This window comes from Hoplias malabaricus, chromosome 11 (assembly GCF_029633855.1).
Source record: "Hoplias malabaricus isolate fHopMal1 chromosome 11, fHopMal1.hap1, whole genome shotgun sequence".
Lineage (NCBI taxonomy): Eukaryota > Metazoa > Chordata > Actinopteri > Characiformes > Erythrinidae > Hoplias > Hoplias malabaricus.
The window spans coordinates 21,782,382-21,807,570 of record NC_089810.1 but is presented as its reverse complement, the minus strand read 5'-3'; the positions used below and the strand labels follow the sequence as shown (position 1 = coordinate 21,807,570).

General features: G+C 37.3%; 1 protein-coding gene across 4 annotated transcripts; it reads right to left on the bottom strand.

Annotated features, from left to right (window-relative positions):
* Positions 1 to 543: 543 nt before the first annotated feature.
* nudt4a (nudix (nucleoside diphosphate linked moiety X)-type motif 4a) lies at positions 544 to 24,357 on the bottom strand. 4 transcript variants are annotated; one of them, XM_066685094.1, is made up of 6 exons: positions 23,856 to 24,354; positions 23,492 to 23,642; positions 8,779 to 8,889; positions 4,678 to 4,722; positions 4,385 to 4,472; positions 544 to 2,185 (listed from the first exon to the last, which is right to left on the bottom strand). In XM_066685094.1, the coding sequence occupies exons 3-6, from the start codon at positions 8,830 to 8,832 to the stop codon at positions 1,980 to 1,982; spliced, it is 393 nt and encodes a 130-aa protein (XP_066541191.1). In that variant the 5' UTR covers positions 8,833 to 8,889; positions 23,492 to 23,642; positions 23,856 to 24,354; the 3' UTR covers positions 544 to 1,979. The 4 variants fall into 4 exon arrangements, with proteins under 4 accessions (XP_066541191.1, XP_066541190.1, XP_066541192.1 ...); XM_066685093.1 differs by lacking the exon at positions 23,492 to 23,642 and having other exon boundaries at positions 4,385 to 4,469; positions 23,856 to 24,357; XM_066685095.1 differs by lacking the exons at positions 23,492 to 23,642; positions 23,856 to 24,354 and adding an exon at positions 22,973 to 23,090.
* Positions 24,358 to 25,189: the final 832 nt, after the last annotated feature.

Here is a 25,189-nt window from a genome sequence, read left to right as displayed (position 1 = left end):
AAAACAACATTGCACCAGCATTAAATGTACATTCTTGACTATATTATGCGATTTTGTACACACCCATGCATTTTAAATACGTAGTCTATTTTCAAACTTTGTTCATACATAAATTAATATGTAAATTCTCAGAGAGGTTTGTGCTACAGAAATTTTCAGATCAAGAACTATTTACAGTGGTGGTGATAGGAACCAGTCATCAGGAGCATTAATGCTTCCAAGTGCTTCCTTATACAAAGGTATTACCCAAGTTTAAAATACAATTATAGATAATAAAAATAAATAATATAAATCGTTCTATGCATGCACTAAAAATGTAACTCTCGGATGTACCATTGTTTTATCATTAACAGCATTTTACTGTATTACACTGAAAATGCAGAAGACACATAGGTTCATTGCTTATTTTGGACAGTAAGTAAATGCCTGTATTTGTATTGTAAGCATCACAGCTGCTAGTCAACACCACTGTAAAGAAAACTAACATTAACAAGGTGCTTCATATAATATCCAATCAGAAAACTCTAAATCAGTGTTTATATATTAATTTCTTTATACAGCAGTTTTGAGAAAACAATACCAAAAACAAACATTATACCATACCTTCTTAATCTATAGGAAACTGTCTGCAAACAGCCTTCTATCATTCAGATAAAATTCTGTGTGCAGACGGTTTCCTATAAATTAGGGAGGAATGGTACACAACATATGTACCATTTATTATAGCATGTTTTTATGTACTTTACTTTTTTATATTTATTATGTACCATTTATTAAAGCTAAATAACTTAAGCCCGGACCTAAAACATAATTTAAGCCAGGTTTAATGCATTGCAAACCAATACGATATCATGTTTGTATGCTTCAAACATACAATATTAGTTTTACAGTTTATACTGGAGATGTGTCATAAATGAATGTGTGTGTGAGAGAGAGAGAACTACAGCAAGCCAAATATAGCAATGGAATAGAAAATAAATAATGAGCATTTAGAAGTGCACAAAGGAATTGTTCTTTTGCTTGCTGTTTTAAAGTATCATATTTCAAAAGTTTAAACACTTGTAGGCTTCACCACCTTATAACAAATAAGCAAGGTCTCAAACAAATCTTCTGGGATTTTAGCTAAATAGCACCAAATGTTGAAACAAGGCTTGTTTACATTAACAAGTTTCAAAATATGTTGATGAAATATCATATGAGAATGAGCTTATTTGAAGTTTAAGTGCACAGAGAATAAGGAGTATACTGAGTTTACACTGTTTAATAAGTTGAGTTCACATTTAGCAACATGTGAACACAACCTGAATGTTCACAGCATGTTAGACCTATAGTATAGGCATAAACTTACATCAAAGTCCTCTAAAGCAATCAAAAGCACATCCCAATCAACCTAAGGATTATTAAAAGTATTTAGTATTGTCAAAAGGCACCCAACTCCATTTCAGGTCGATATATTTTGACGTTTAAGAAAATATAATTTAATTATTTTTTTTTTTTTTTTGCATTTGGTTGTGAATTTTTACATCAAAAACTTGGAACAGCTTCATGAACCTGTAACCATCTAAAGAAGATTTAGATTCCTTTTCCCAACAATCTTTAAACCATCACACAAAACCATGAATAAATAACACCAAACCAGCAGTTGTTTATCAGGTCTCCTCCTCCTCTTTGTAATAATATCAAAGGGAGTAACCACATAATCACACTCAAAAATGTCCACCAGTTGAAAAACAGCCTTCACTGTCTAAGTCATTCCAACATAACCTTGTTTGGCTGTAGCAAAGGGTTTGCAAAAAAATCTACAGACACTACAAGCTTGACCCAAGAGTCAAAGGCAGGTTCTCCTCGAGCCTTTGGTTTCTCAGCAGTTTAAAAACATATGAAATAGTAAACATGGAAATGACACATGCAAAAATAGTCTTTTCTAGTCCAAGGAGAATTTCCATTTTGTGGAACACAGCTGCCCCCTGTTGGCAGTTCTATCTGTGTAAGTGGGGAAGACTGCAGTCCTGTGAGGTGCTTTGGTGGAGGGGGGCGTTATCGTCCAGAGTGGTGGGCTCCTGACTGTTGCCATTAGTGGGGCCACAGCGGGGAGAGAGTCTGCGGAGGTACTCAGCGTGGACTGGTTTGTGGCACTGCAGCACCCGGATAGCCTCATCGATCTTAAACCACTTTCTCTTGCGACCTAACAAAAGCATTGAAAACAGAGAAATGTTATTTTGTATCTCAGCTCAAGCCAGTGTGTCAGATGTTGATGACAGCGTTACTGCTCATTCTTTTTTAACTGAGTTATGAATCCATTATAGCTGTTACCACACAAGTCACTGTGTTCATTTATAAATAGCATGATAACGTGTCACACACTTGTAGTATCATTGAAATTAGCTAAATATGGATGTTGTAATCACTTAGATGTTATTAGGAACCCAAAGTACATGTTCGGTAAAAGAATGTTCCACAATTTATGTTTTTATAAATATATCTATTTTTAAGGTGTTGGCATCGTTTACATTGAAATGATGTAAAATTGTGTTTTAGAGAATCTTGCCAAGTACTTTCCTTACAACACCAGTTATGAGGAGTGGGCAATAGGAAGCAGGATTTATGATGCCTGTTTTGTCTATTAACCATTACTGACCATGTGTCCTGCACATCCCTCTCCACCTTGCATGTAATGTAAAACTTTAGATCCTCCATTAGCTTCCCTGACCATGATATAAACTATGTATATAAAAAACTGTTAGACAAGAAACTGCTTGGCAGCACTGGTTCCATTACTTATGTTCCCTCACACTGGAAAAATATATACAGAGGGCTTTGAGCCTAATATGGTTTAACCAGGGTAAATGTAAACACATATTAAGCTGCCATATTAACCTCACAGTCTCTTCTTAGTTTCAGCAAAACCTCTTAAGAACTGTGCCACTGTCAAATATCAGCACACTGCTCTGCATATTTGTTAAATAATATGCATGTGTCACACACACTGACTTTTCTTTCCTCTGCATGCAAAGATAGCCTCCCTGAGTGTACTGAGGTTATGGTGCCCTATTTGGCAGCCATAAGTCCAGGCAGAGAGAGAGAGGAGAGAGAGAGGAGAGAGAGAGAGAGAGAGAGAGGAGAGAGGGAGAGAGAGAGAGAGAGAGAGAGAGAGAGAGAGAGAGAGAGAGATTGAGAGTGGGGGAGGCCAGTGAGAGGGGGAGTGAGGAAAGTGGAGTGCAATGACGCTGACTGGAAAACAACTGTGGCACGCCTCCCGGCAAACAAACTCTAGGCTATTTTTACAGCAGCAGCAAGTGAAGGATTACCAGGTTTTCTCTTTCCACACCATCTACAAATAGTTCAAGTTTTGAATTACACAGTCTGTAGGCAAACCACTATATTTAGTGCGTCACACTAATAGCAAAAATGTAAAACAGTATTGATTGCCTGGCCCAAAGCACATGATCACAAAGGGATTTCAACAATGGTGTAAAATATCCCTAAGCATACAGGTGTCTGACTGTTGCCTGACCAGAAGGTACTTTTTGCTGGTTCATCCCACACATTACGCTCCAGTCCCCAAACCAGCAAAACTTTATATTTGCCAAACAATCACTTGGTGGTGCAGGTGGCTGTTTTACTTTCAATGAAAGGTCCATTTTCACATTATTTTATAAAAAATGAAATAAAAACTTAGAAGTTAGAAATAATGATATAAATTAAAAGTAGAAGTAGTTTAAATGGCACAAGATTTGCACTGCATGAAAATGCAGTTGATATTGGTGGCAAAGATGTGATGAATCAAAATTTCTAGTGCACAAGGTGGAATGCTTTTTTTATGATTGCATTCATAACTTTAGGTGCCATTGTCATGTGATATTTCTTTGGAATTACTACATGGCCCATGAAAAATCCAGATGGGAAATGAAAAGATCAGGGCCCCATTTCCTGAATGCTAGCAGGATATCAGCTATTGTTACATGTAAGAGGAAGGATCTAAAGTCAGGCTCACTTCAGCATACAACTGACTATAGTACTTCAAAAGCTTTGGGGTTCATGGTTCTGGAGAGATCTGACTTGCTGTTTGAAGATTTTTACATGCTGTTTGCACTTAATGAAATATCAAATACATACATTACTTTAATATTACAAAGGACTGACCTTTCTTTGCATTGAGAAAATATTAAATTCTTCTCATATCAACCTCAAGGATAATTACGTGATCACCTATTCAGCTGACCGTAGTTCAGCCACCATTCATGCTGAGGTGAAAATCAGGGCTGTTCCTGTAGACAGCTCCCACTTTATGGACAAAGGCATGAGGGCACCCGGCTATCACAGCTATGAGCTTATTCCTAACCTTACTGTAGGGACAGTAGTTTAATGACTACTGCTAACTTACCAATGTTCACAGAGTCCTCCCAGTCCTCCAGTGTTTCTGTGACAGTAAGCACATACACATATGTTCGATGTTTGCTGTCTTGGTTCTGCTGCAAGAATGGAAGACAGTCATAAGTGTGAAGAATTTCATCTTACATCTTACAATTCATCTTACAGAATTACTCATGTGGATAGATATAATATAGGATGGAATATATCAGTCTCTCAAGGCTTTGTGATTTTTTTTGTGTAATGTTGCATGTTAGCAGTGTCTAAAATAGCATCTGACTTTTTCCAATCAGTTTGGCATCTTACCTCAAAAACCCCTAGTAGCCGGCCAAGAGTGCCCCTTACACCAGCCTGTTTTATAAAAAAAAAACAGGGAAAAAATATAAGTATGATACATCCTCAGTAAGAGGAAGAAACATCTGCACGCTTCACTCCCTACAATGCAATGGGTTTGCATAAATATATTTAGCATTAAAATAAATATAAAAATAGGATTATATTGTTTTTGTCCAAAGAAAAACATGCATATGTAATAAAAGAGTATACTTTATAGGAGAAGGAAAATACCTTTCAATGGAAGCCAATGTAAAACCATTTAATACCAAGCAATTTATGGAGCATTTCTAATGGTCCAGTCATCATGAAATTTTCAGTGTGAAGGACAACAGCTGTGTTCAAATGATGTAGCAAACAAACAAACAAAAAAAACAACAACAAAAAACGTTTGTCTTAGGACAGCAACAATATAAAAATGCATACATCTCAACATAAAACTAATGGCCCCCATTCACATTCATGTTTGATTTACAAAACGTATCTGGGTGAAACACATGGCCCCATAGGAAGGAACCTGACCTTCAGGCCTGAGTTGTGCTACGTGTACCATAAAAAGAGTTACATGGACTGGCTCTGACATAACAAGTAAGAGGTTCAGCAGAAGTGTCTGTTCACCATGGCTTATAAATGGGAAGGGCACACAGACCTGCTGGAGCAGAGCCAGCCTCCTGACACAGGCAGCCGATGATTTGAGAAGCCTGGAGCTGTATATTTCCATAACACAGAGACAGGATTCCAGCATGCTTACATAAGCGTAGCATGTCAGCCCCTGAATACCGTGAAATAAGCTGACAAGTCTCTGGTTACCTTGTCTGTAGAGGTCCAGTCCTGCACTGCCAATCAGTCTGTGGCTTAGCTGACAGATTCACTGGACAACTCATTATCAAAACTGATGCTCCATGGTGTCATTTCTTACGTAAACTGCTGTGACTGTACAAATGTTTATTTACTGAAACTAAGCACGGACTTCAGTTCCCAGTCAGTGTCCTTTATACAGTTCAATAAATTTGAGCCAGACAAAGCAGGCAACCTCACCAGACCTCTAGCTGGTTAGGCTCTATGAACACTAATAGTATTCTGTCACAAATGATCACCACAAAACCAACTACTGGAAGAAGACCAAAATTCACAGAAGCCCCCACCCCAGTTCTTGTCCTTCTCTGTCCTTACATAATACAGATCTTTCCACAATCAGGCCATAGAGATGAAAGATGCAGTATATCAGAATGAAATTATACCTCACAAATAAGAATATTTCTTCAGCTGTAGGATATTTAAGAAGGTTGCTACTGTTCACAAGAACCCTGAGACATCCCAAATCTGCCAAAGCTTCAAGTGTGTAGTGCTTGGAATTCTTGAGACTTGCCGTGCCTGTCTAAATGCAGTGATTGGCAGGCAGGATTATAGACTGCTCGTGGATTTCTCAGAGTTTCTAACAGGTTAGATTACAGCTCTCCAAGCATTATGAGACAAACAGATCCTCGAATTTCGGACAGACATTACTAGGCCGAAAGCCAAATATGGAGTTTAATGGGACTGTCACTATCAATTACACTGGTAATCGAGTAATTAGGAGAACAGGGTAACCTACTAAGAAAGTATAAAATATTTTTTAATAAATAACACACTTTTAGGGTGAGGCTTTTAATTAGTGCGATGTTTCTAGAAGCAAAACAACTATAAAAAGTAATTTACAAAAAAAAAATCCATGTGACCACGTGTGCTTTTGACACCAAACTGCTTGTGTGACCAGGTCATTGATACAGATCAACATTACCTCATCACCTGGAAACCCAGATTGAGTAGAAATTAAACATGTTGCTTTCATGTTTTTGCATTTTAGCAAACCCCTTATGTGGAAATTTAGGCTATTTTGCAGTCAAATAATTCTGTTCAACCTTTATTTAACTGACAAATTTTCAGAGAAAAGGTTTCCAACACACTATGCTTTAAACAAATGAAAACTTTATATTTGATACCTGCAACATCCTACACCTTTGTTATATCACCTTTCCTGATAAGTACATTCTATTGTTTGTGAATTGATGATACTAAAAGTTTTGCAAGTGACATTTTTTGCCCATTCTTGCCCACTTAATACAAGACTTCAGCTACCCAATATTCCACAGTCACCATTGTCTGATTCTCTGCTAAATTAAGTGCTATAGTTCTGGATTGCAGGCAGGCCAATCAGGCGCACACAGTCTGTGTCTACAAAGTCACACTGTTGTAGCCTGTATGGAATAGTGCCTAACATTTTCTTGCTAAAATAATAGGAAAGGACTTTCACCTTAATGGCAGCATAAATCTCTCTTAAATACCCAAAACACCTGTAAAATATAAGGTACTTTCAGACACACGTAATTCATCCATGCTGTGAACACTGGTGCCCTTGGGTACCATGGGAGATTTTGGTTTGGTATTTTTCAATGATAGTCCATTTAATTTTTGGCATAGCGAACTTGACATTCTCCTTGAATGCTAAATTTCTCTGTGCATCACAGTGTTTCTGGATGTATTTCTTGATTTAGTGACAGACTGTTAAGTAGCAATGAAATTCTGAAATACAACCAAGCCAGTGTGGCTATATTTACAGTAGTAGCTTGATGTATTTTTTTATGCAATGTTATCTGGGGGCTTAAAGGTCATGCACATTCAACAGTAGTTTCTGCAATTGTGGTGAACCACAACCCATCTTTGCTTACAAAAGCTGAGGCAATCACGGAGGCTCCAGTTATACTTGTTATATTTTTGTGAATATTGTGGAATATTTAATAATGATTTTTATTTATTTGGTCTGCTGTGATACAGCTCTACACACAATTGCACATAAATCTTAACCTTCAAATTACTGCCCCATTAAGAACTACTGTATGGTCTCATGGCTAAATGAATTACAATTAAAAGAGATGTACAGTCTCCTGTCATCTTGTCTGACATTAATTGCACTGTCCTATTAAGTATGACATTTGTAGCTTTCACAGCAAGACAGACTTCTCATTTCTTTATATAGCCAAATATGTCCCATGTCTAGCCTTACTTTGAAAGTCATTACTCATGTGTAACAAGACCTCCGTAGATTAATGAAGCAAGAGGGGGGGGCCTTCAGCAGCAATTAAATGCATCAAATATCAGCGACAAATTCTCCACACAGAAAACTTGGCACTTTTCCTGAGCATATAAAAGATACAGCACTCAAATTAAAGCAATCATGAGCTTCCCGACATTAGGAGAGAGTCCTTCACTCTCATTCAGTGACACGTCTTTTTCCAAATTGAGGAGGCCAAGGGTAACTGGAAACTGCCTCCAAATGTCACTGCCATGTCTCACAGTTGTCAACAGCTGACCCCCTGGGGCAGTCTTAGCCAACCCTGGTCCAACACCATCCCAACTAAACTATACCCTTGTTAATCAACCACTAAACCATTAGCACTGCAACGTTCCGAGACATGATGAGTGTAGAGTTGAAGTCGTAAGTTAAGGTCTTAACTATTGGTCACTGATAATGATTACTGGTGGTTGGTGAACCCAGAGCACTCTGGCAATATCCAATGAGCATGATTCTCATTCCTAAAGATTCTATAACAGATCTGAAAGTGTAGGCAAAAGTTCACAGGAATGCAGCTTTGAACGAAAGGCATCCAATAAACGCAGCTCAGAGTAGTTTTGATGGTTGTGGTCAGTGCTGGAGTATTCTCTTACATATAGCACCCTTAAGAAAGCTAAGAGTACCAAGTTGCCAACAAGTGTGCGACATGGAATGAGTACAGTTTTTTATTCCTGGGAATATGATCACACAAATCTGAAGTGGAACATGAACAGTACTTTGCTTGAGACAAGTGCCTTAGCACTATTGTAAATGTCATGCATCAATAAATCAAAAGAAATGGCACAAAAATATGAAACTAATTAGATTAATTGGTCATGCTGAAATGGATTTAGAACAATGAAAAATTATTTCTGTGTTATGTTGTGTATGTATGTGTTTAACAACTGTTTGTGTTAAACAACTTTTACACCTTTCTTCGCCAAACTGAAGCAAAAGAGCTTTATCACTGGGTTTGAACTCACCTCCTCATAGACTTCCCTTACAGCAGCTCCACATGGCTCCTCCTCCGGCTCCATGCCCCCTCCTGGAACAATCCACTGATCTGGGTGCCGACTGCTACTCACAAGCAACACCTGCCCACAAGCATCACACCACATACAAAGAAGAAAATCTTGGTCAGCAAGCAGCCAAATCCATCATGAAAACTGATGGCATGTCTCACACATACCCCAGCTGTAGTCAGAACCTTAATATGTATGCAAATGTGTAACAATGATGACAGACTTTAATTTCAGATAACATACTCATGTACACGCAATTGTGATATATTCATTCATTCTTTCTGCCGTCTTCTGTAATTGCTTCATCCTGATCAGGGTTGCAGTTGGCACAGAGCCTGTCTGAAATCACTGGGTAAATGGCAGGAAAATACACTTGACAGGGTGGCAATGTTTCGTGAGGCATCACAAAATAAGGAAGACACACTCGCACTCATGCCTGTGAAAAATATTGCACAGCCAATCCAAATACCAACATGTGTTTTTGGATTGTAGGATTCCACTGTAGTACTGGGTTCAAATCCACACAAATATGAGGAGAACACACTGTTGCCCAAATTACATTGATAAAATTAGATGTTAAAATTTTATATTATGTTTACACTCTGTGGGCATTGCCCATTTCGTTTTTGATTTCAGCATCAAAACTAACGTCTGTGAAATTTATTTTTAGCTAAATAATACCAGTGTAAAAAAATAATACAGGTGTATATAATTGAGTAGGCCTAGGACGGTTAATGTCTTAATCTAGAGGAGGTCAAGTTTTTTTCTTTCAATTAATTATTACAGTTGTATAAATTAATATATTTGTTTGAGAAAATCTCATAGAATGGTTGTTTGTGTTATTATGTGCCTGTGAGTCAGGATAATGTCATTACCTGTTAATTAGTGAGATTTCTCATCATATCTATAGTTATCAGGGCTATGAGTAGGGAGTCTCTAAAACTCTTCAGACAAGGAGAGAAAAAAACAGAGCTAGAGAGACAGTAAAGAAACATTTAATTAATGTGATGCCTAAAAAGCAAGGTAGACATTACAGAAATTCAAAAATATCAAATTTCCTAAACTAAATGGCATCTTCCACATCTGACCAATTACTTGTTGACAATAGTCTGGTGCCTGTCGCCACTTAACGTGGCCTAGAACTACTGCGGCAAAAAAAAAATATTGACTGACTCCCAAAAGGACCAATAACAAGTCTGCGATTTTGGCATGACAAGTAGAAGAAGGGGTCCATGATTCATGTCGGATTAGTACCAGAGACAGTACAAAACGATATATGGAATTGTGGATGTAGCCATTCAGAATGCAATTGGCAGAATTATGACAGTGAGGCCAGCTTAACACATTGAAGGACTCAGGTTAGCCACCTACTTGTGGCCGGATCATCCGTGGCTGACATGTTCCCCAACTTCACCAGGAGAAATATGTGACAAAGCTGGGGAGCCATATACTAGCTATATATATATATATATATATATATATATATATATACACACTTAGCATTGAGTGTGCTGACTTTAGGTTTGTGTGTACCTGCTTTTCCACTGAGATTATACAAACCTTGTTTACACAATCAAACATTTGTGTGCACAAAAGAGTTACCGTTAAAAGGCGATATTCAAGAATGTAGTAAAATAACTATAAAATTCAGGAGATGTTTTCTCACCATTTGCTAGCTCTTCAGTCTGTTTGTGTGCTGGAAACCATTCTAATGTATTTTACTGTCTCTGTCCAGTATGCTAGGCTTTCTCTCTGTGTCCTACCTATGGAGAGAACTCCAAACATTCAGAAGCACAAACCGAAATAAGCATATTGCTCTATTCCTTCTCCATAGATGGGTAATATTGTTTTTTCTGTTTCAGATTACTTAAGTTGGAAATGTCTCCAAATTCAGGAGATGACTGACTGCATTACAGAAAGTGCTACAAAACTAAACAGCTTGAGTTACAAATGTGTTTCTGTGGTAATTCAAACTGTGAATAAAAACTTACAGAAAAGTTCAACTTCGACCACTTTTTGTTTTTCTTCTCAAATATACCATTCCACCTTAAAAGATGCAGAGATCCTGAACATAAACAACCCAGAGAGAATTGTGTTTCTCCACAATCATAGAAGTCCCCTATAAGTAGTTAATTATATAGTATTTTTATAAACCTCTGAACATATAATTCAATTGTCATTATATTTCCTGTTAACTACGTTAAAACCCTAAAATAATCCTTGTCGTGGCGTCCTGATTAAAGTGACATAACCCCATTCCCCGGCCATCTTTAAACTTGCTTTTAGCTTTTGTTCTTACCACTGTTCATTTGAACATGGTATCACTGGTTAATTTGTATTTGACACACAGTGTCATCATGTAATATGTATTTTTACATGCACTCACCCAGAGGTTTAGCTTCCACCTATTTTATCCTAAGTGAGAAAAATGGGGAACACGTATGCACAGCTGAAAAACACACACTGCTCTTTAATCAATGTGAGTCAACTGAAGGCACGATTCTCTAATTTCAAACATCACTGTGACCTTGGGACACCCTCTTATATTTCTCTCTCCTCAAACAGATGCACTGATGTCCCTAAAGCATTTAAATATGATGTCTATCTATTCTATTCTCATCTCATCTCTCCACATGAGGCTGATCACATCAACTCCAGATCTAATGAGGAGCTAAAATCTCTCGTGTCAAGATGAAATTAGGACCTATAGCTACTCTACTATCGTTACACTTATATAGCGCCTTTCTAGATACCCAAGGACGCTTTACAATCTACACTGCTCAGAATGCTCAATCTACACACACACACAAACACACTACTGAGGTAAAGGATGTTATGCTAAACTATCTAAGAAGGTAACTTTTTATTGGGCAGTATGTTGGGCAGTATAAGAGTAAAACACTATAATGCTGTATTAAAAAATATTTCAAAATGAGGGTGGAATTTCAATAATTCATCCCCACATTATTTTTAACTGTGTGTGATTTGAGCCTTGGTTAGCTGGAACTAGGGCTGGACAAAAATTCAGACTCAATACATGTCTCATTATAAAATGTTTCAATAACAATTATAAGACTTATAAACACATTTTCAATGTTTCGATATTCGTTATTTACAGCATTTGTCACTAAGTGATGCCCAACTGGGTGCAAGGCTGGAATAGACTCTGGAGGGGTGCCCATCCTTCAGAGGTTGACACACACTCACACGTTCACTCACACCCAGGGACACTTGACTAGCCTGGAGGAAACCCACATGGACATGGGAAAAACACACCAAACTCCACCGTAAAGTTAATTAAAATATATTAATATCAAAAAAGCCAAGAGGTTTATGTTTGATGGTGATGTCATGCTTTGTACAGTTCTTGACAGTTTTCTGTGGCTTTTATAATGTTCATATCAATTTCAGAATCTTATCGTATCCACCGAAATTATTAAATATATTGTTTGGACATATCGTCCAGCAGTGGCTGGAATATGATCTATGCTGTGCCGTTTAACCTGCTGGCTCACTTATCTAAATGTTAATTTATGTTTCTGAGTCAAACCTACACTCATTAGGTCCCACATAGATGCAAACACTAGTGTAACCTGAATCACTCTTCTCTAGAAATTTATTTACGTTGCATTAACACAGACTACAACAACTGTGACTGGTCTGCATTCGGATAAACATGGTTCACGTTGAAACTAGCAATTCCAGCAGCAAATTCTTGGTGTGATTTCCTAAGACCTTGGTTTGGACATGATAAAATGAATTAAAAAGGTGGAATAAGGGAAAAATGAATGTCTCCAAAGCCTCCAAATAGTCTCCAAATAAGACAATGACATATACAACTAATTATACAATAACACTACATTTTGTACTACATAGCGTAGAGAAAGATGTTTGATATTCAGCCCTAGTGATTTGGTAATGTAAGTGCAAAGCAACAAACACATCAATAAAAAAAAAATAAATGCTTGCAACAGCATATGGCTCATACATAGTTTAAGGCATAGGCTCTGCTTTGTCAGTCAGTGCAGAAGCATAAATCTGCCTTAAGCCTAGCTGGACAGCTACTGTGTTGAGCTGAAATGGTTAAAAAGTTTGTTATCACCTGTACCCCACTCAATTGGTAAATGGTAGCAGTTTTTTCAGCCTAGCTGAAGATCAACAATAAGGATAACGCGTTGGCCAGGACCAGTGCAAAAGTAATTTTGGTTACATGCCATATCAGACACTCCAGGATTTCAGAGATATGAGTAACTATTTACATTTACTCAGATATATGCACTTTGTCAGGTCAATGCTCAATTGACTGAGAGATTGAGACTGAACTTGAAACTAATTACATGAACGCAGATTTTTTTCAGAAATTTCCACTGTAATTTTCCATCGCATGATGTTAGCCAAGTACACTTCTTTACATCGCTGGTCATTTCTTTATTACCTGTCATTATAGCTGTGTGTGTCTGTCTGATTAAAAAAACATAATAAAAATTAGCAACACAGTCTTAATTTGGCTATAAGTCTCAATAGATTTAGTGGCCCTAGTGGCGTCTGGCCACCTACTTCCATTGCTCCAAGGTACTCTTCTGTTGATTATGTGTTCAATAAAAACACTTCTGGTGGTAAACAGGGGTCAACTTAGGCAGTCTGACTGTACTGTCGCTATGGTCCAGATGCCCAGCAATTTGTGACAGCTAGCATTAACTTAAATTTGTGCTACAGTTACTTTTGTTAGATATGACCAGCCTGCAAAGCCTTTGATCCCCTATGCAACATCACTGAGCCCTGGGAGCCCACTGTTTCCCTCAGTGTCTATTCTTAGGCCAATTTTAATAGGTACAAAACACAGCATAACAGGAACACTCCATAAAACATGTTATTTCTAAGATGCTTTGACCAAGTATTCATTACAATTTGGCCCTTGACAAAAGTTGCTCAGTTCCTTAAGCTAGTCTAATTTTCTGCTTCCATCACATCAACTTCAAGAACTGACTGTTTACTTGCTGCCAAATATATCATTTAACAGGCACCTAAGGAATTATATAATCAATGTTAATCACAGTTTTAATCAATGGATTTATCAGTTGATCAGTTGAATGATCAGTGTTCGTGGTTATAATGCCTCATTAGAATGCAATTATGTACATGTAGGAGTTTGAAGCAATCCAAACTGGAGGCCTACTACAAGAGGGGTGGAGGCAATAATAGTATGTCCTGCAGTATGTTTCCCATATTCTACAAACCTGAAACAGCACACAGAGAGGTTGTAAAGCAGTTAATTATTTGAATTAGTCATGTGAGACTGGAAAAATGTGTAAACTTCGGATTTACCTGGGTCTGAACGGGGGATTTAAAAGCTGCAACACTTGCTTATTCAACAAAGCAGAATGTTCGGTAATTCCATCTTTATTCAGCATAAAATGAGCTATTCATTGTATGCAACTACTAAAAGGAACAAGCCTAATATATCCAGACTGGCCGACCTAATAATCCTGATCGGCTCAAATAATTGAGCAAATGATTATGCAATAACTAAGCTCTTGCTACGCAGAAGTATATCAGCCACTTGTGTTTTTTAGTAGCAATGCTGACTTGTCAAGTTTTGGCAGTAGAAATTACTAGTTGTTCCATGTGAACATATATTTCAATGTAAGAATAAAGCCTAATAAACAGAATAAATGTTTTAGTGACTGCTTTATTCTCATTCTCATTCCAGCCCAGTAGGAGGCCAGAGTATTTCAGAATATGAAATCTAGTGCTAGCTACATGAATATTGTAGATAAATATGTACTTCACTATTTAGGGAGTGAGTCATTTGTGTTTTAACCAGAGACCGGCACGATTCGTGAAATATGAATTTTCTTTTGCCCACATGAGAGTGTAGACAACAGCATTTTCAGAATATTTAAAAATAAACAGATGTGTGTGTATGGGGCCTTAGGCAATTGTTAGTGACGTTAGCTATTTTTGGATGTTTTCCACTTTAAGTCAAGCTGAATCTAAACAACCAAAGACTTATAAGTGTAGATTTTATTACAGAGTGAGTAGAGACTAATTTGAGTGGAAAACTGTTATGCAGAAAAAACTACAGTATGTAAATTAACAATGTTTATCTGTAGCAATGACTGACATTATATGAAATATTAATGTTTATAAAAGAGTATATGTACATAATAGAAATGTACTAGATACAAAATGAGGGCCAGTGCTAGGAAAAATAAACCTGGCCAGTTTTAAAAGAAACAGTTTTGTTGAACTGCCAATGGCATATCTCCTGTAACACTGACCCAGTTCATGGATCTCGAAGCCAAATGTGTCACAGCTCTGGCCTAATGCATTTCGATTAACACTTTGGCTTTTATGTTTCCACAGGGAGCTACGATAAATTATTAGTTTACCTCATGCCATCATTAACAATACATTATCAACAAACACTCTGTACATCTGATTGTAAGTCAACATATGACTGAGCTACCAGACACCGTTTTGTGAACTGCCCCAACCATTAGCAAGTTATAAAGTTACAACTCAAAGGTTCAAAAGGAGAAGGTGTTTATGGTATGAAGTCAGGGGTAGAAATGTTCAAGGGAAAAGTATCACAGTGCGACATTCTCTCTGAAACAGCACTGATGACACTAAAAGAACCTACAGCACTGAAGAGAAATTAAGTAAAGCTGTAATTTCCAGTAAAGTTAACTGAAAAAACTAGGTTGTAGCCACAACAAGTTGCATCACCCACAGAATTCCTTAATTCCTTTGGGAAGGGCACTTTACAGTAAATATTCCAGCAATATAACACCCTCAGGCACTTTTTTTTGGGCTCCAATTCACAGACATGACTTGAAAACTTCAAAAACTGTAGTCAATTCAAATGAATGTTCCTATATGCTGTGTTTCAAAATATTTATTATGTATGGTCCACAAATTTTTCATGTTTCTCATTGTGGAGGATAGATTTAGGCCTATATTTCAGGTTTATTCACTGTCTGCAATATCTGCATCTCCGCAATGGCACTCACAAACATTATTTAAAAATTATTAAAAATGGACTACTTACTACCCATTTATATCTAGTTTTTTATATATTTTTTGTATAATTTGGACATTGTATAAAAGATATTCATTTTTTAAATAATGTAAGATAAATATATAAATGTATTCTTTATGACAATAGCAATATATATATTACAAAAATACATACTGCTCTCAACATCTCTCTGGTTTTGGGAGTATGATAATCAGGATGGCATTAGGCTGTATAGATGCTATAATTTCAACAAGTGCTTTTACAAAGAAAACTGGCACGCACGGCTGCCTTGTCTAGACCAGTGTGTCCCAGCCTAGTGTCAAACTACGCGCACAAGGTTTACAAAAGCACAGGATCAGCAGTTGTATTTCTGCATGAGTACAGAAAGCTTAACTGCACTGTGGTGTTGAGCACGTACACGCTGAGCCAATAGTAAACAAGAGAATTTAATTGAAGCTTTCCCCTGGTCACAGCTTGGTCAGGTATGCTCGTGTTGTCAATCAACATTTTTCAATATAGTTGCATATAGTTTAAAAAATATCAACTCTAACATCACAGATCTGTAAGGTTATTAAAAATTGTAATCTAATTTGTAATGAATGAATAATATGCATTGTGATATTAATCATTTAGTGTATGCAGCTATGGAGGATTGTGCAGAAAACATGGCCAAACTTAACCAGACATTAACTGATGATCATTTTAGCACCAAAAATATTAGATACAGCTCGAGTTCAAATAAACAAACATTTAAACATGTTGTTGCACTAGTTAAAGTCTAAGATTATTGTCGCATTTGTAAATGTGTTTTCTGCTTTCTTTTATTTACCTGTGTTTAAAACATCCAGTTCACCTTTAATTACTGTCAAACAAGACTGTAAAACTACAGACTGTACACCTAATGTTGTGGGTTCAAGCCCCACTCTCTGGGTTCTCCGGTTTCCTCCCATGGTCCAAAAACACATTGTGGTAGATGGATTGGCTAGTCAAAAGTGTCCACAGGTGAGTGTGTGTAAGTGAATGTGTGAGTGTGTGTCACCCTGCAAAGGACTGGCACCCACTCCAGAGTGTGTTGCCAACTTGCACCCAGTGATTCCAGTTAGGCTATGGACCCATCCTGAACTGAATAAGTGGTTACAGACAATGAATGAATTCATCAAATTATTACAAAGTCCTGCCAACATTGTGGGAGGCATCTTGAGGCATATTCTACTTAGCAAACGATTCTCAGGCAATTGTCAATGTTATGGTGTAACCCTGTAACAATACGGCTCATAATAATCAACTACTAACCTAAAGTGAACAAACAAGCGAACTATAAAAGGTGTTCGTCTGATATTGTTGACTTGCCTTAAATTTGTCACACTGGATATTTGTGACTTTGTTTGCCTTATAAAAATCTAGCTACATCTGTCTTCAAACAGGGTTCTGATAAACCATGTAATAGCATTTCCCAATTCATGAAACATACAATATTCTACTCCAATTTTTCCTTCTTTTCCAAGAGGAAAATTTGGTACAAATTTGATATATTTTAAGCATCTGTGTACTTGTGAGTCCAAGAGAGCCGAGTAGGAACCATAATGTGTAAACCTTGCAGGGCACTGGATTATAAAATCCATATATATATATATATATATATATATATATATATATATATATATATATATATATATATATATATATATATATATATATATATATATATATATATATATATACACACACATTGTGTGTTCATGTTGTTGTTGTATTTTGGAAATGAACACAACCCACATGAGTTCAGGCAGATCATTACTGATCTGCTTGAAGTCATGTGGGTTGTGCTCAGTTCCAAAAATACAACAACAACATGTGAATACACAATGTGTAAACAACGCTTAATGTTACATTTGCGTTTACTGTGATACCATGCAATGCAAAAGCATCATAAGAGAAAACGTATGGTTGCATATCGGGTTAATATTAATAATTTCTGCTTTGCTAAATAACATGAATGCAACATTATTTAAAAAAAAACACACAAGAAATGGACTGAGTAACATATTAAACCTATTCTGAATGGACCAGCGGCCCCTTCAATGTTTGATCCCGCCTTGTGCCCAGTGATTCCAGGTAGGCTCTGGACCCACCACAAACCTGAACGGTTACAGACAAAGAATGAATGAACAAATAAAAGGACCATTTGTCTGAGAAAAAGTGGGATTCAGTGTTTTCCTCCTACTGGTGTAAGGAGAAGAGACAATGACACTGAGATCAGATAAGATCAGAAGGCAAAACAACAGAAGATACAATATGAGATGAAAATGGAAAAAGAGCCCACAAAGTGAAAGAAAAAGTCAAGAAAATTGTGAAGGGACAAGAAGAAGATGAGAAGGGAAAAAAAAAGACAAACAAAAAAGAAATAATCAGAAGACAGCAGATGATGAGAGATGACTGACACACAAGGTGGAAACGAGAATCTGTCAGGGGACAGCCAGTGGCTTCATTACACTTCTATAAATTGCTGCTGATATGTCACTTGGTGCTTTAGCACATAGTGTAACTTGTTTCTCCACTGCCCCCACCTCTGCCCCAATCACACGCAGGGACCTGGAGGATTGTGCCCTTTTGCTATGCTGAGTATTCAGGCACCAAGGCTCCCATACCACCAGAAGCCCCCTTGAGTCTTCCATCATGGATTTTCATGTCGGCAATGGGACACCTTAGAAGGTTTACCATTAAAACTGAACAACTGCATGCTTTCATAACTTCATCTGTGATCTTTTTTTTCTTTTTTGCATTTTGTCTGAATTTTAAACATAAGCATAAAACATAAAAGTGGAACTGACCTTGTGTGAGTCAGACAACATAACAGAACACACAGCTGTGAAGTCCTCACATATAACAGCCAAATCCTCAAACGCCTTTTCAGCTATTTTGTCTGTGGGATGATTACTTATGCCTATATGGGTATTAATTTCATGTTTCTAAACTAAGGAGAAAACACATTTCTTGCACCTAAATTCAGAATTTAAATTTATTTTCCCCATGAAGAAATGAACTTTCCCAATGAATAGCTTAACAAAACTGTCTTGTGGAAGTATTTAGTAAAGACAACTGTAAAAGATGTAAACATTTAAATGATAAAGAAATCTTTACTTAGCAAGAATAGTTTTCTAAGTTTAAAAATACCTTACTGTAAATCTGTCACTTGCTTAGGCCACTAACTCTTCTCACTGATGGCTTTCTCATCAACACTAGACAGTTATATTTACTATTTTACAGACAGGCTTCAAATATATGAGTTGTATTATTTATTGCTCACTATTTATGATAAAAGAATGTATTATTACAAAAAACAGCTGAATGGCTGACTGAAAAGGACCATTATTCGGTCATGAGTGTTGTGCTATATTTTTTTTAAGGGTAAGGGAGGGCTGTTTAGTTAGATAAATAGTGGGGAAAACACACAAATCAATAGAACAACTTGGACTCGTTCTCACAATTAGCTCAAAAATCACGTGTCAATATTCTCCATCTGCATACAAAAACTGACATTACTTGCCTGAATAAGGCTGAAGTGGAGTTCTCATTCACAACTGTAGATAACATTTTAATGTTTTGAAAATAACAGGAGGACAAAGACAATGAATTTTTGGGCCCTGACTGCAGTATCCTTTAAAAGTGTATTTCCCTAAAAAAAATAAATCTGCAATACCGTTCAGTCAAAAACAATGGGCATAATATATTTACTGTGTACAGTGCAGCATAATTTTGATCTGCCAGCCAACAGCCTGATAAATGTTCATTAAAATGACACTCCTGTGTCTATGATTAAGTAAAGTCTGACAGAGTTATAGGGCCTCAACACTGAAGAAAAAAAAGTTTAAATGATTCAGAATATATAGTCCAAATATTCTGAGAATAATGTCAGAATTATTCTGAGACTAAAGTCAGAAAAAAAGGTCTGAATTTTACAGAGAATAAAAGTTTGAATATTTGGAGATTAAAGTCTGAAATTTTGATATAAAAATAGTAGAATATTGTGTATGATTGAAATTATACTCTCTTACAGGCTTTAGGAACAGGCAGCAGGACCAGAGTGTTATTCATATTTGAATGCTGAATCTGCTGTGGTTATTCAAAAGAGGTCATGTTTCACAGGATACAATTAGAATTATCATGAAATTGATCAATCCAGAGGGAGTGCAACTACATCACCCAGTGTCTGTGCAGCAAATGAAGCTCCATCGCATTATGGCTTATGGACACGTACAGTAAATTAAAGGCATATGCACCACAGTCAGTAGCTGCACTGACAGATTTCATGTGATGTGAATGGAAGCGTATAATAGATCATTCTGTTAACTTCACTTGATTCCTCTTTCTACTCCTACATTATTGTTGCTCAAAGGCACAAACATTGCAAATGTACCTTTAAAACTACAACAGCAGTTTGAGAGTCCAGTTTTGTTACCTAAAGGTATATTACACTCTGTTCTCCAGAAAGAAAGGATAATATTTAAGATCTTTCATATTGGAACTGTGTAAAATAGTACAACATACATCCTGGAGATTAAATGGGCTGTGTGAAATCAACGCAATATTAAAATTTACAGTTTATGTATAATATGGTACAATTATGCTAATTTCCTAAATGAAGGCACAGAAATGTACCCTTGAGTGACATTAATATGTACCACCATAGTAACAGTTTTTCTAACAGTATATGCTGCACACTCTGGCGGTTTAATTTATATAAATCTCATAATCTAAACTTTCATTCAATGTCTGTAACCACTTATCTAGTTCAGGGTTGCAGTGGGTCCGGGGGCTACCCAGAATCACTGGGCGCAATCCAAACAGTGTTTCTCTAAATATTCTGACATTACTCTCAGAATTTTTTTTGACTTTACAAAAGCAATATACTTATATTTACTTTGGACACTTCTTACTGTTAACGGGTTTGAAAAAAATATTCTAAAATAATCTAGACATGTCAAGTATATGTAGCCTATCAAAAATGTGTTATAGCACAACGAGTGTGATTTTCGAAATTATAATGTATGCACCCTTTAAGCAAACTGACTGGAAATTCATGTGAGTGTACTCTCAGGACACAATTGTATTATCATGTTGTACTTTGTTACTGATGAGATGAAATACACGTGCTGACGGCAGAGAAAAAAAAAAGGTTGGTGGCGCAGGACTGTCACTAATACTATATTTAGGACTCAACACATTACGATTGGCAGCACATATAAAGCAAAAATAAAGTTGCCCTATGGACTGCTACACTGAGTTGTTAAATTTTCTATTTGGAACCCCTGAACATTACAACATTTTACATTTCACCTTCATTAACTTTCAATGGAAGCCAGGAAGATTTAATACCAAGTAATACTGGAGCAATTCTATAGGTCCATTCATCATGATCCTTCAAATGATGTAGTAAAATATAATTTGACAAAAATGGAGATACATGTTTTTCATTGGACAGCAACAATATTTTATATTTTATTTTTTGCTAAATGTAGGCTATTAAGGATGAATTTTCATTTTCCTGTAAAGTTACTAGTTTCTGAGACACATGTTTTTAATTAGGAAGTGACGATATGTTAATCTCAAAATTAAAGACCAAACACCTGCCCAATGAACAAATATCCGTGAATAATTGAATATTCAGGTTCAGTCCTAGAGCTGTCACTCAAATACTTACTAGCCAATGGGGACAAACCCCCCCAAAATAAACCCACCCCTGCAAGGAGCTTGTGTCAAAACAGCACACAAAGTAAGAAACATGCAGAGAGAACTGTCAGCAAAAGTATATTATCAAATTAGTGAAAGTCCAAATATTTATACAATTAGTGTAAGATGTAATGACTTTTTTTGCTTCAGTATATTTTGTCTTTTTTGTTGTTTTATTGTCTCAATTATTATTTATTTATTATTATTGTTTTGTTTTGTTTTTCTTTCAAAAATCTGTTTCCTTAGATTGGCCTCCTGGCAGTGATCACATGTATCGTGACATATCGTACTAGGCAGAGATTTGTAGCTGAATTTGGAGATGGATGCATTTATACATTTCACTACAAGATTCTCAAACAGAACAAATCAGATTTAAATGTGCCCTATGTGCACTTACACATATATTTTTATAGAGATAATCCCAATCTGAACGTGATCCTTACCCTCAAGACAGATGAACCAACCAGTTATAAAGACAGTCTTTGGAGCCAAAAACTGAAGCTGGTGAAAGCCAGGTCTAGGGCCCTACATAGTCAGGAGGAGACTAAAGACATTAACTGAACCAAAACACAAAAAAACACCTACTTGTATCCAATTATGGTGGGTCTGAAACCTACCCAGAAACACTGGGCGCAAGGCAGGAACCCACCCTGTACAGGGCTTCATACACTTACACCTATGGACACTTTTGTATTGCTAATCCAGTTACTATCATGTGTTTTTGGAAAGTGAGAGAAAACCAGAGCACCTGGAAAAAACCCATGCAGACACAGGGAGAACACATCAAACTCCTCACAGACAGTGACCAGTTGTGCCATCGCACTGCTCCCAATTTGACAAAAGCTAGCAAACTCGCACACGCACAAACACTTACAGACACTTGAGTCACCAATCCACCTACTGACGTGTGTTTTTGGATCGTAGGTGGAAAAAGGAGCACCCAGTAAAAACCCACACAGACACAGGGAGAACACGCCAAACTCCTCACAGACAGTCACCCAGAGTGGGGCTCGAACCCACAACTCCAGGGCCCTGTGTGACAACGACACTACCTGCTCTTTCTCAAGGCAGTGTATTGTTCATTAAATAAAATAATGACTTAATAAGAAGTAAAAACAGGTAACAAAACCAACTGATATTTGAGAAAATCAAACCATCAAGCAAACACTTCCCTATGAACTTCAGCATAGATTCCAGCATCTTACAGCACAGCAAATTAGGTTTCACACTATTCTTGTATTTTTACATGACCTTTACATACCTTTTGATCTAAAATACACAGATATTGCAACAGGAACACAGGCCACATCAGTACTCAAATTTAAAAAGCAGCTCAGCCCAGTGAATACAGTTTGCTAAGTGAAATGAAAGCCGAACCAAAAGAAATCTGCACTTTCAGCTCACCTAAACAAGCCTATTGTCTCTATCTGACAGCCTTGTATTGATGTAAACGCATGGTCATTTTGGTATATAAAGGGGAATTACACTGGCTTTCTACATCTCTGTATGATTAAATAATTAAGATGCAAGTCATGCACTGTGGTTTGAGGTGAAAAAATCATGCCAGAATTGTTCACAGCGGTAGTCAAAATAAAATAAACAGACCTCTGCATTGTTTCGTGTCTAAAACTCTCTAAAATCTCATTTAGTTTCCCTCCCGCTTTAAGAAAGTAAAACGAATGGCTGTAATTTCGTGTTCGAAACTGTAATCCCTGCTTACAGCCACCACTATTAGCTTTATACAACTGGAGAAGGTTATTGTCCTCAATGAATCACTTCACTTAACGGCGCTGACTGATTTTGCTTATATTTTAGTGAGTGATTTATGCGTATCTTTAAAATAATTAGCCCACGTAAAGTAAGCCATTTTGTAAATACATGGACTTGTCTCTAGAGCAGGTGATGGGTGATATGTGGGGTTACAGGGTATGAAGATCTGGGTCTTGGCTCTGTTCTCTCCTGCACATGTTGTTGGCTGAAGGTTCACTAGTGAAGTCTCCTGCCCCAAGGTTGAATGGGATTCCAGTGGTAAGACTTCTGTGCCAAAACAACTTGACCAATGCCTGACACGCGTCTATAAAAATGACAGACAGCTGTTAAACCTTTGTTTAGACGCTTTCTATCAGATCAAGCATTTATTCTTTGAGAAAAGTTTGGCAGCTGCCCTAGTTTGTTTTGAGCTCTGGGAGTTGTGGGAAGACTAGAGGCCATGTCACGAGCCGCGATATACTCACAGAAGTGTGATGGGGCTAAAGTATGAAAAAAAAAAGTGCTGAGCACAACACACCTCGTCTTCGCGGTCGTTCTTGAAGCAGAGACATGCGGCCCGTTTTTTGAAGCCTTCGCCGTCGTACGTCCGTGTCTGGTTGGGCTTAAATTTCATCATATATTCCAGATTTTGAGGTTCTCCACAGATGGAGGCGAGGAACAGAAAGTGTTTCTGATTGCAGGACTGTGCGGGTTCCCACTCACTCACTGCCCCGAGATGGTCGTGCTCCGGTTCTCCGCACTATTCTTTATTTTAAAGCTGGAGTGCGGTGTCGTACCGGCTCTCTCTTTCTCTCCATGGCTCCTCTATCTCTCGTTTCTTCACTCACTCTCCTCTCCGCAGGCTCCAGCGGGGTTAAACGGCCGAGGGCTGACTGATGAGGGAGGAGAAACCCCTGTAAAGTGAAGCACGCCTCTCTTCCTCTGCGCCGGGGCCTGGTGTTCAGCCGCAGTGTGGAGACACCGGGGACACGCGGCAGGGTTCACTGCGCTGCGCGGCTCTGGCGCCCTCCAGCGGCTCAACAGAACTGTCACTGCGCCGGATAAGGGAATGTAAACTGCTCCAGTCAACATTATTTTTTTTTTCCTTCGTAACATGTCCGTGTGATGTTTAGACGCTAGAACATAAGTGTAAAAATAAGCAGTTTATGTCACGGCTAAGCATTTCTGTTTTTTAACTTGTGTTCAATAGTCTCACAACGGGCGAATTCAACCAGCGCTTCATTTATATCTAATCAGCCAATCACATCAGCTCGTGTTAGAGGGGCGTTTGAGTGCTGGAGGTGAAGAGAGCGACCCAGGAACTCCGTCCACGCACAACGAATACATCATTTTTGTTAAACTTTAGTGAGCATTAAGGCATACGTGTTTTTAAATCATTTTTATAAATGTATATTTTATTTAAAATGTGTAATTCTGATTAACAGGGGAGAGTAATCAAGTACCGATAGGGAACATAGCTGATTAATGAGACGCATAGAGACAAAGTTCACAGCAGAAAAAAATAAAAATAAAAAAAGTTAGGGCTTAAAAATATTTCCTTGAAACATTCCCGAATTAATAATTCATTTTCTCAGTTTAATAAGTCAGGCTCCCAGTTTAAGCAGTTTCAGAATGATTCTTTGTAATATATAGATTAATACATTACAAGGGACATCAACCGAGAGTGATTTATTAAGTTGTGGAAACACTTTGAAATGACTTAATTAAAATTGTTAATTTCCTTGAAGGGTTTTGGAAATTGATATTGTTTCTAATTATAAGCAAAAACTGACAATTGTTCACAAAAAAAAACAAAACACAGTTTAATTGTTGAACCACTACACAAATATGGTAACAAAAACACCACTCCTC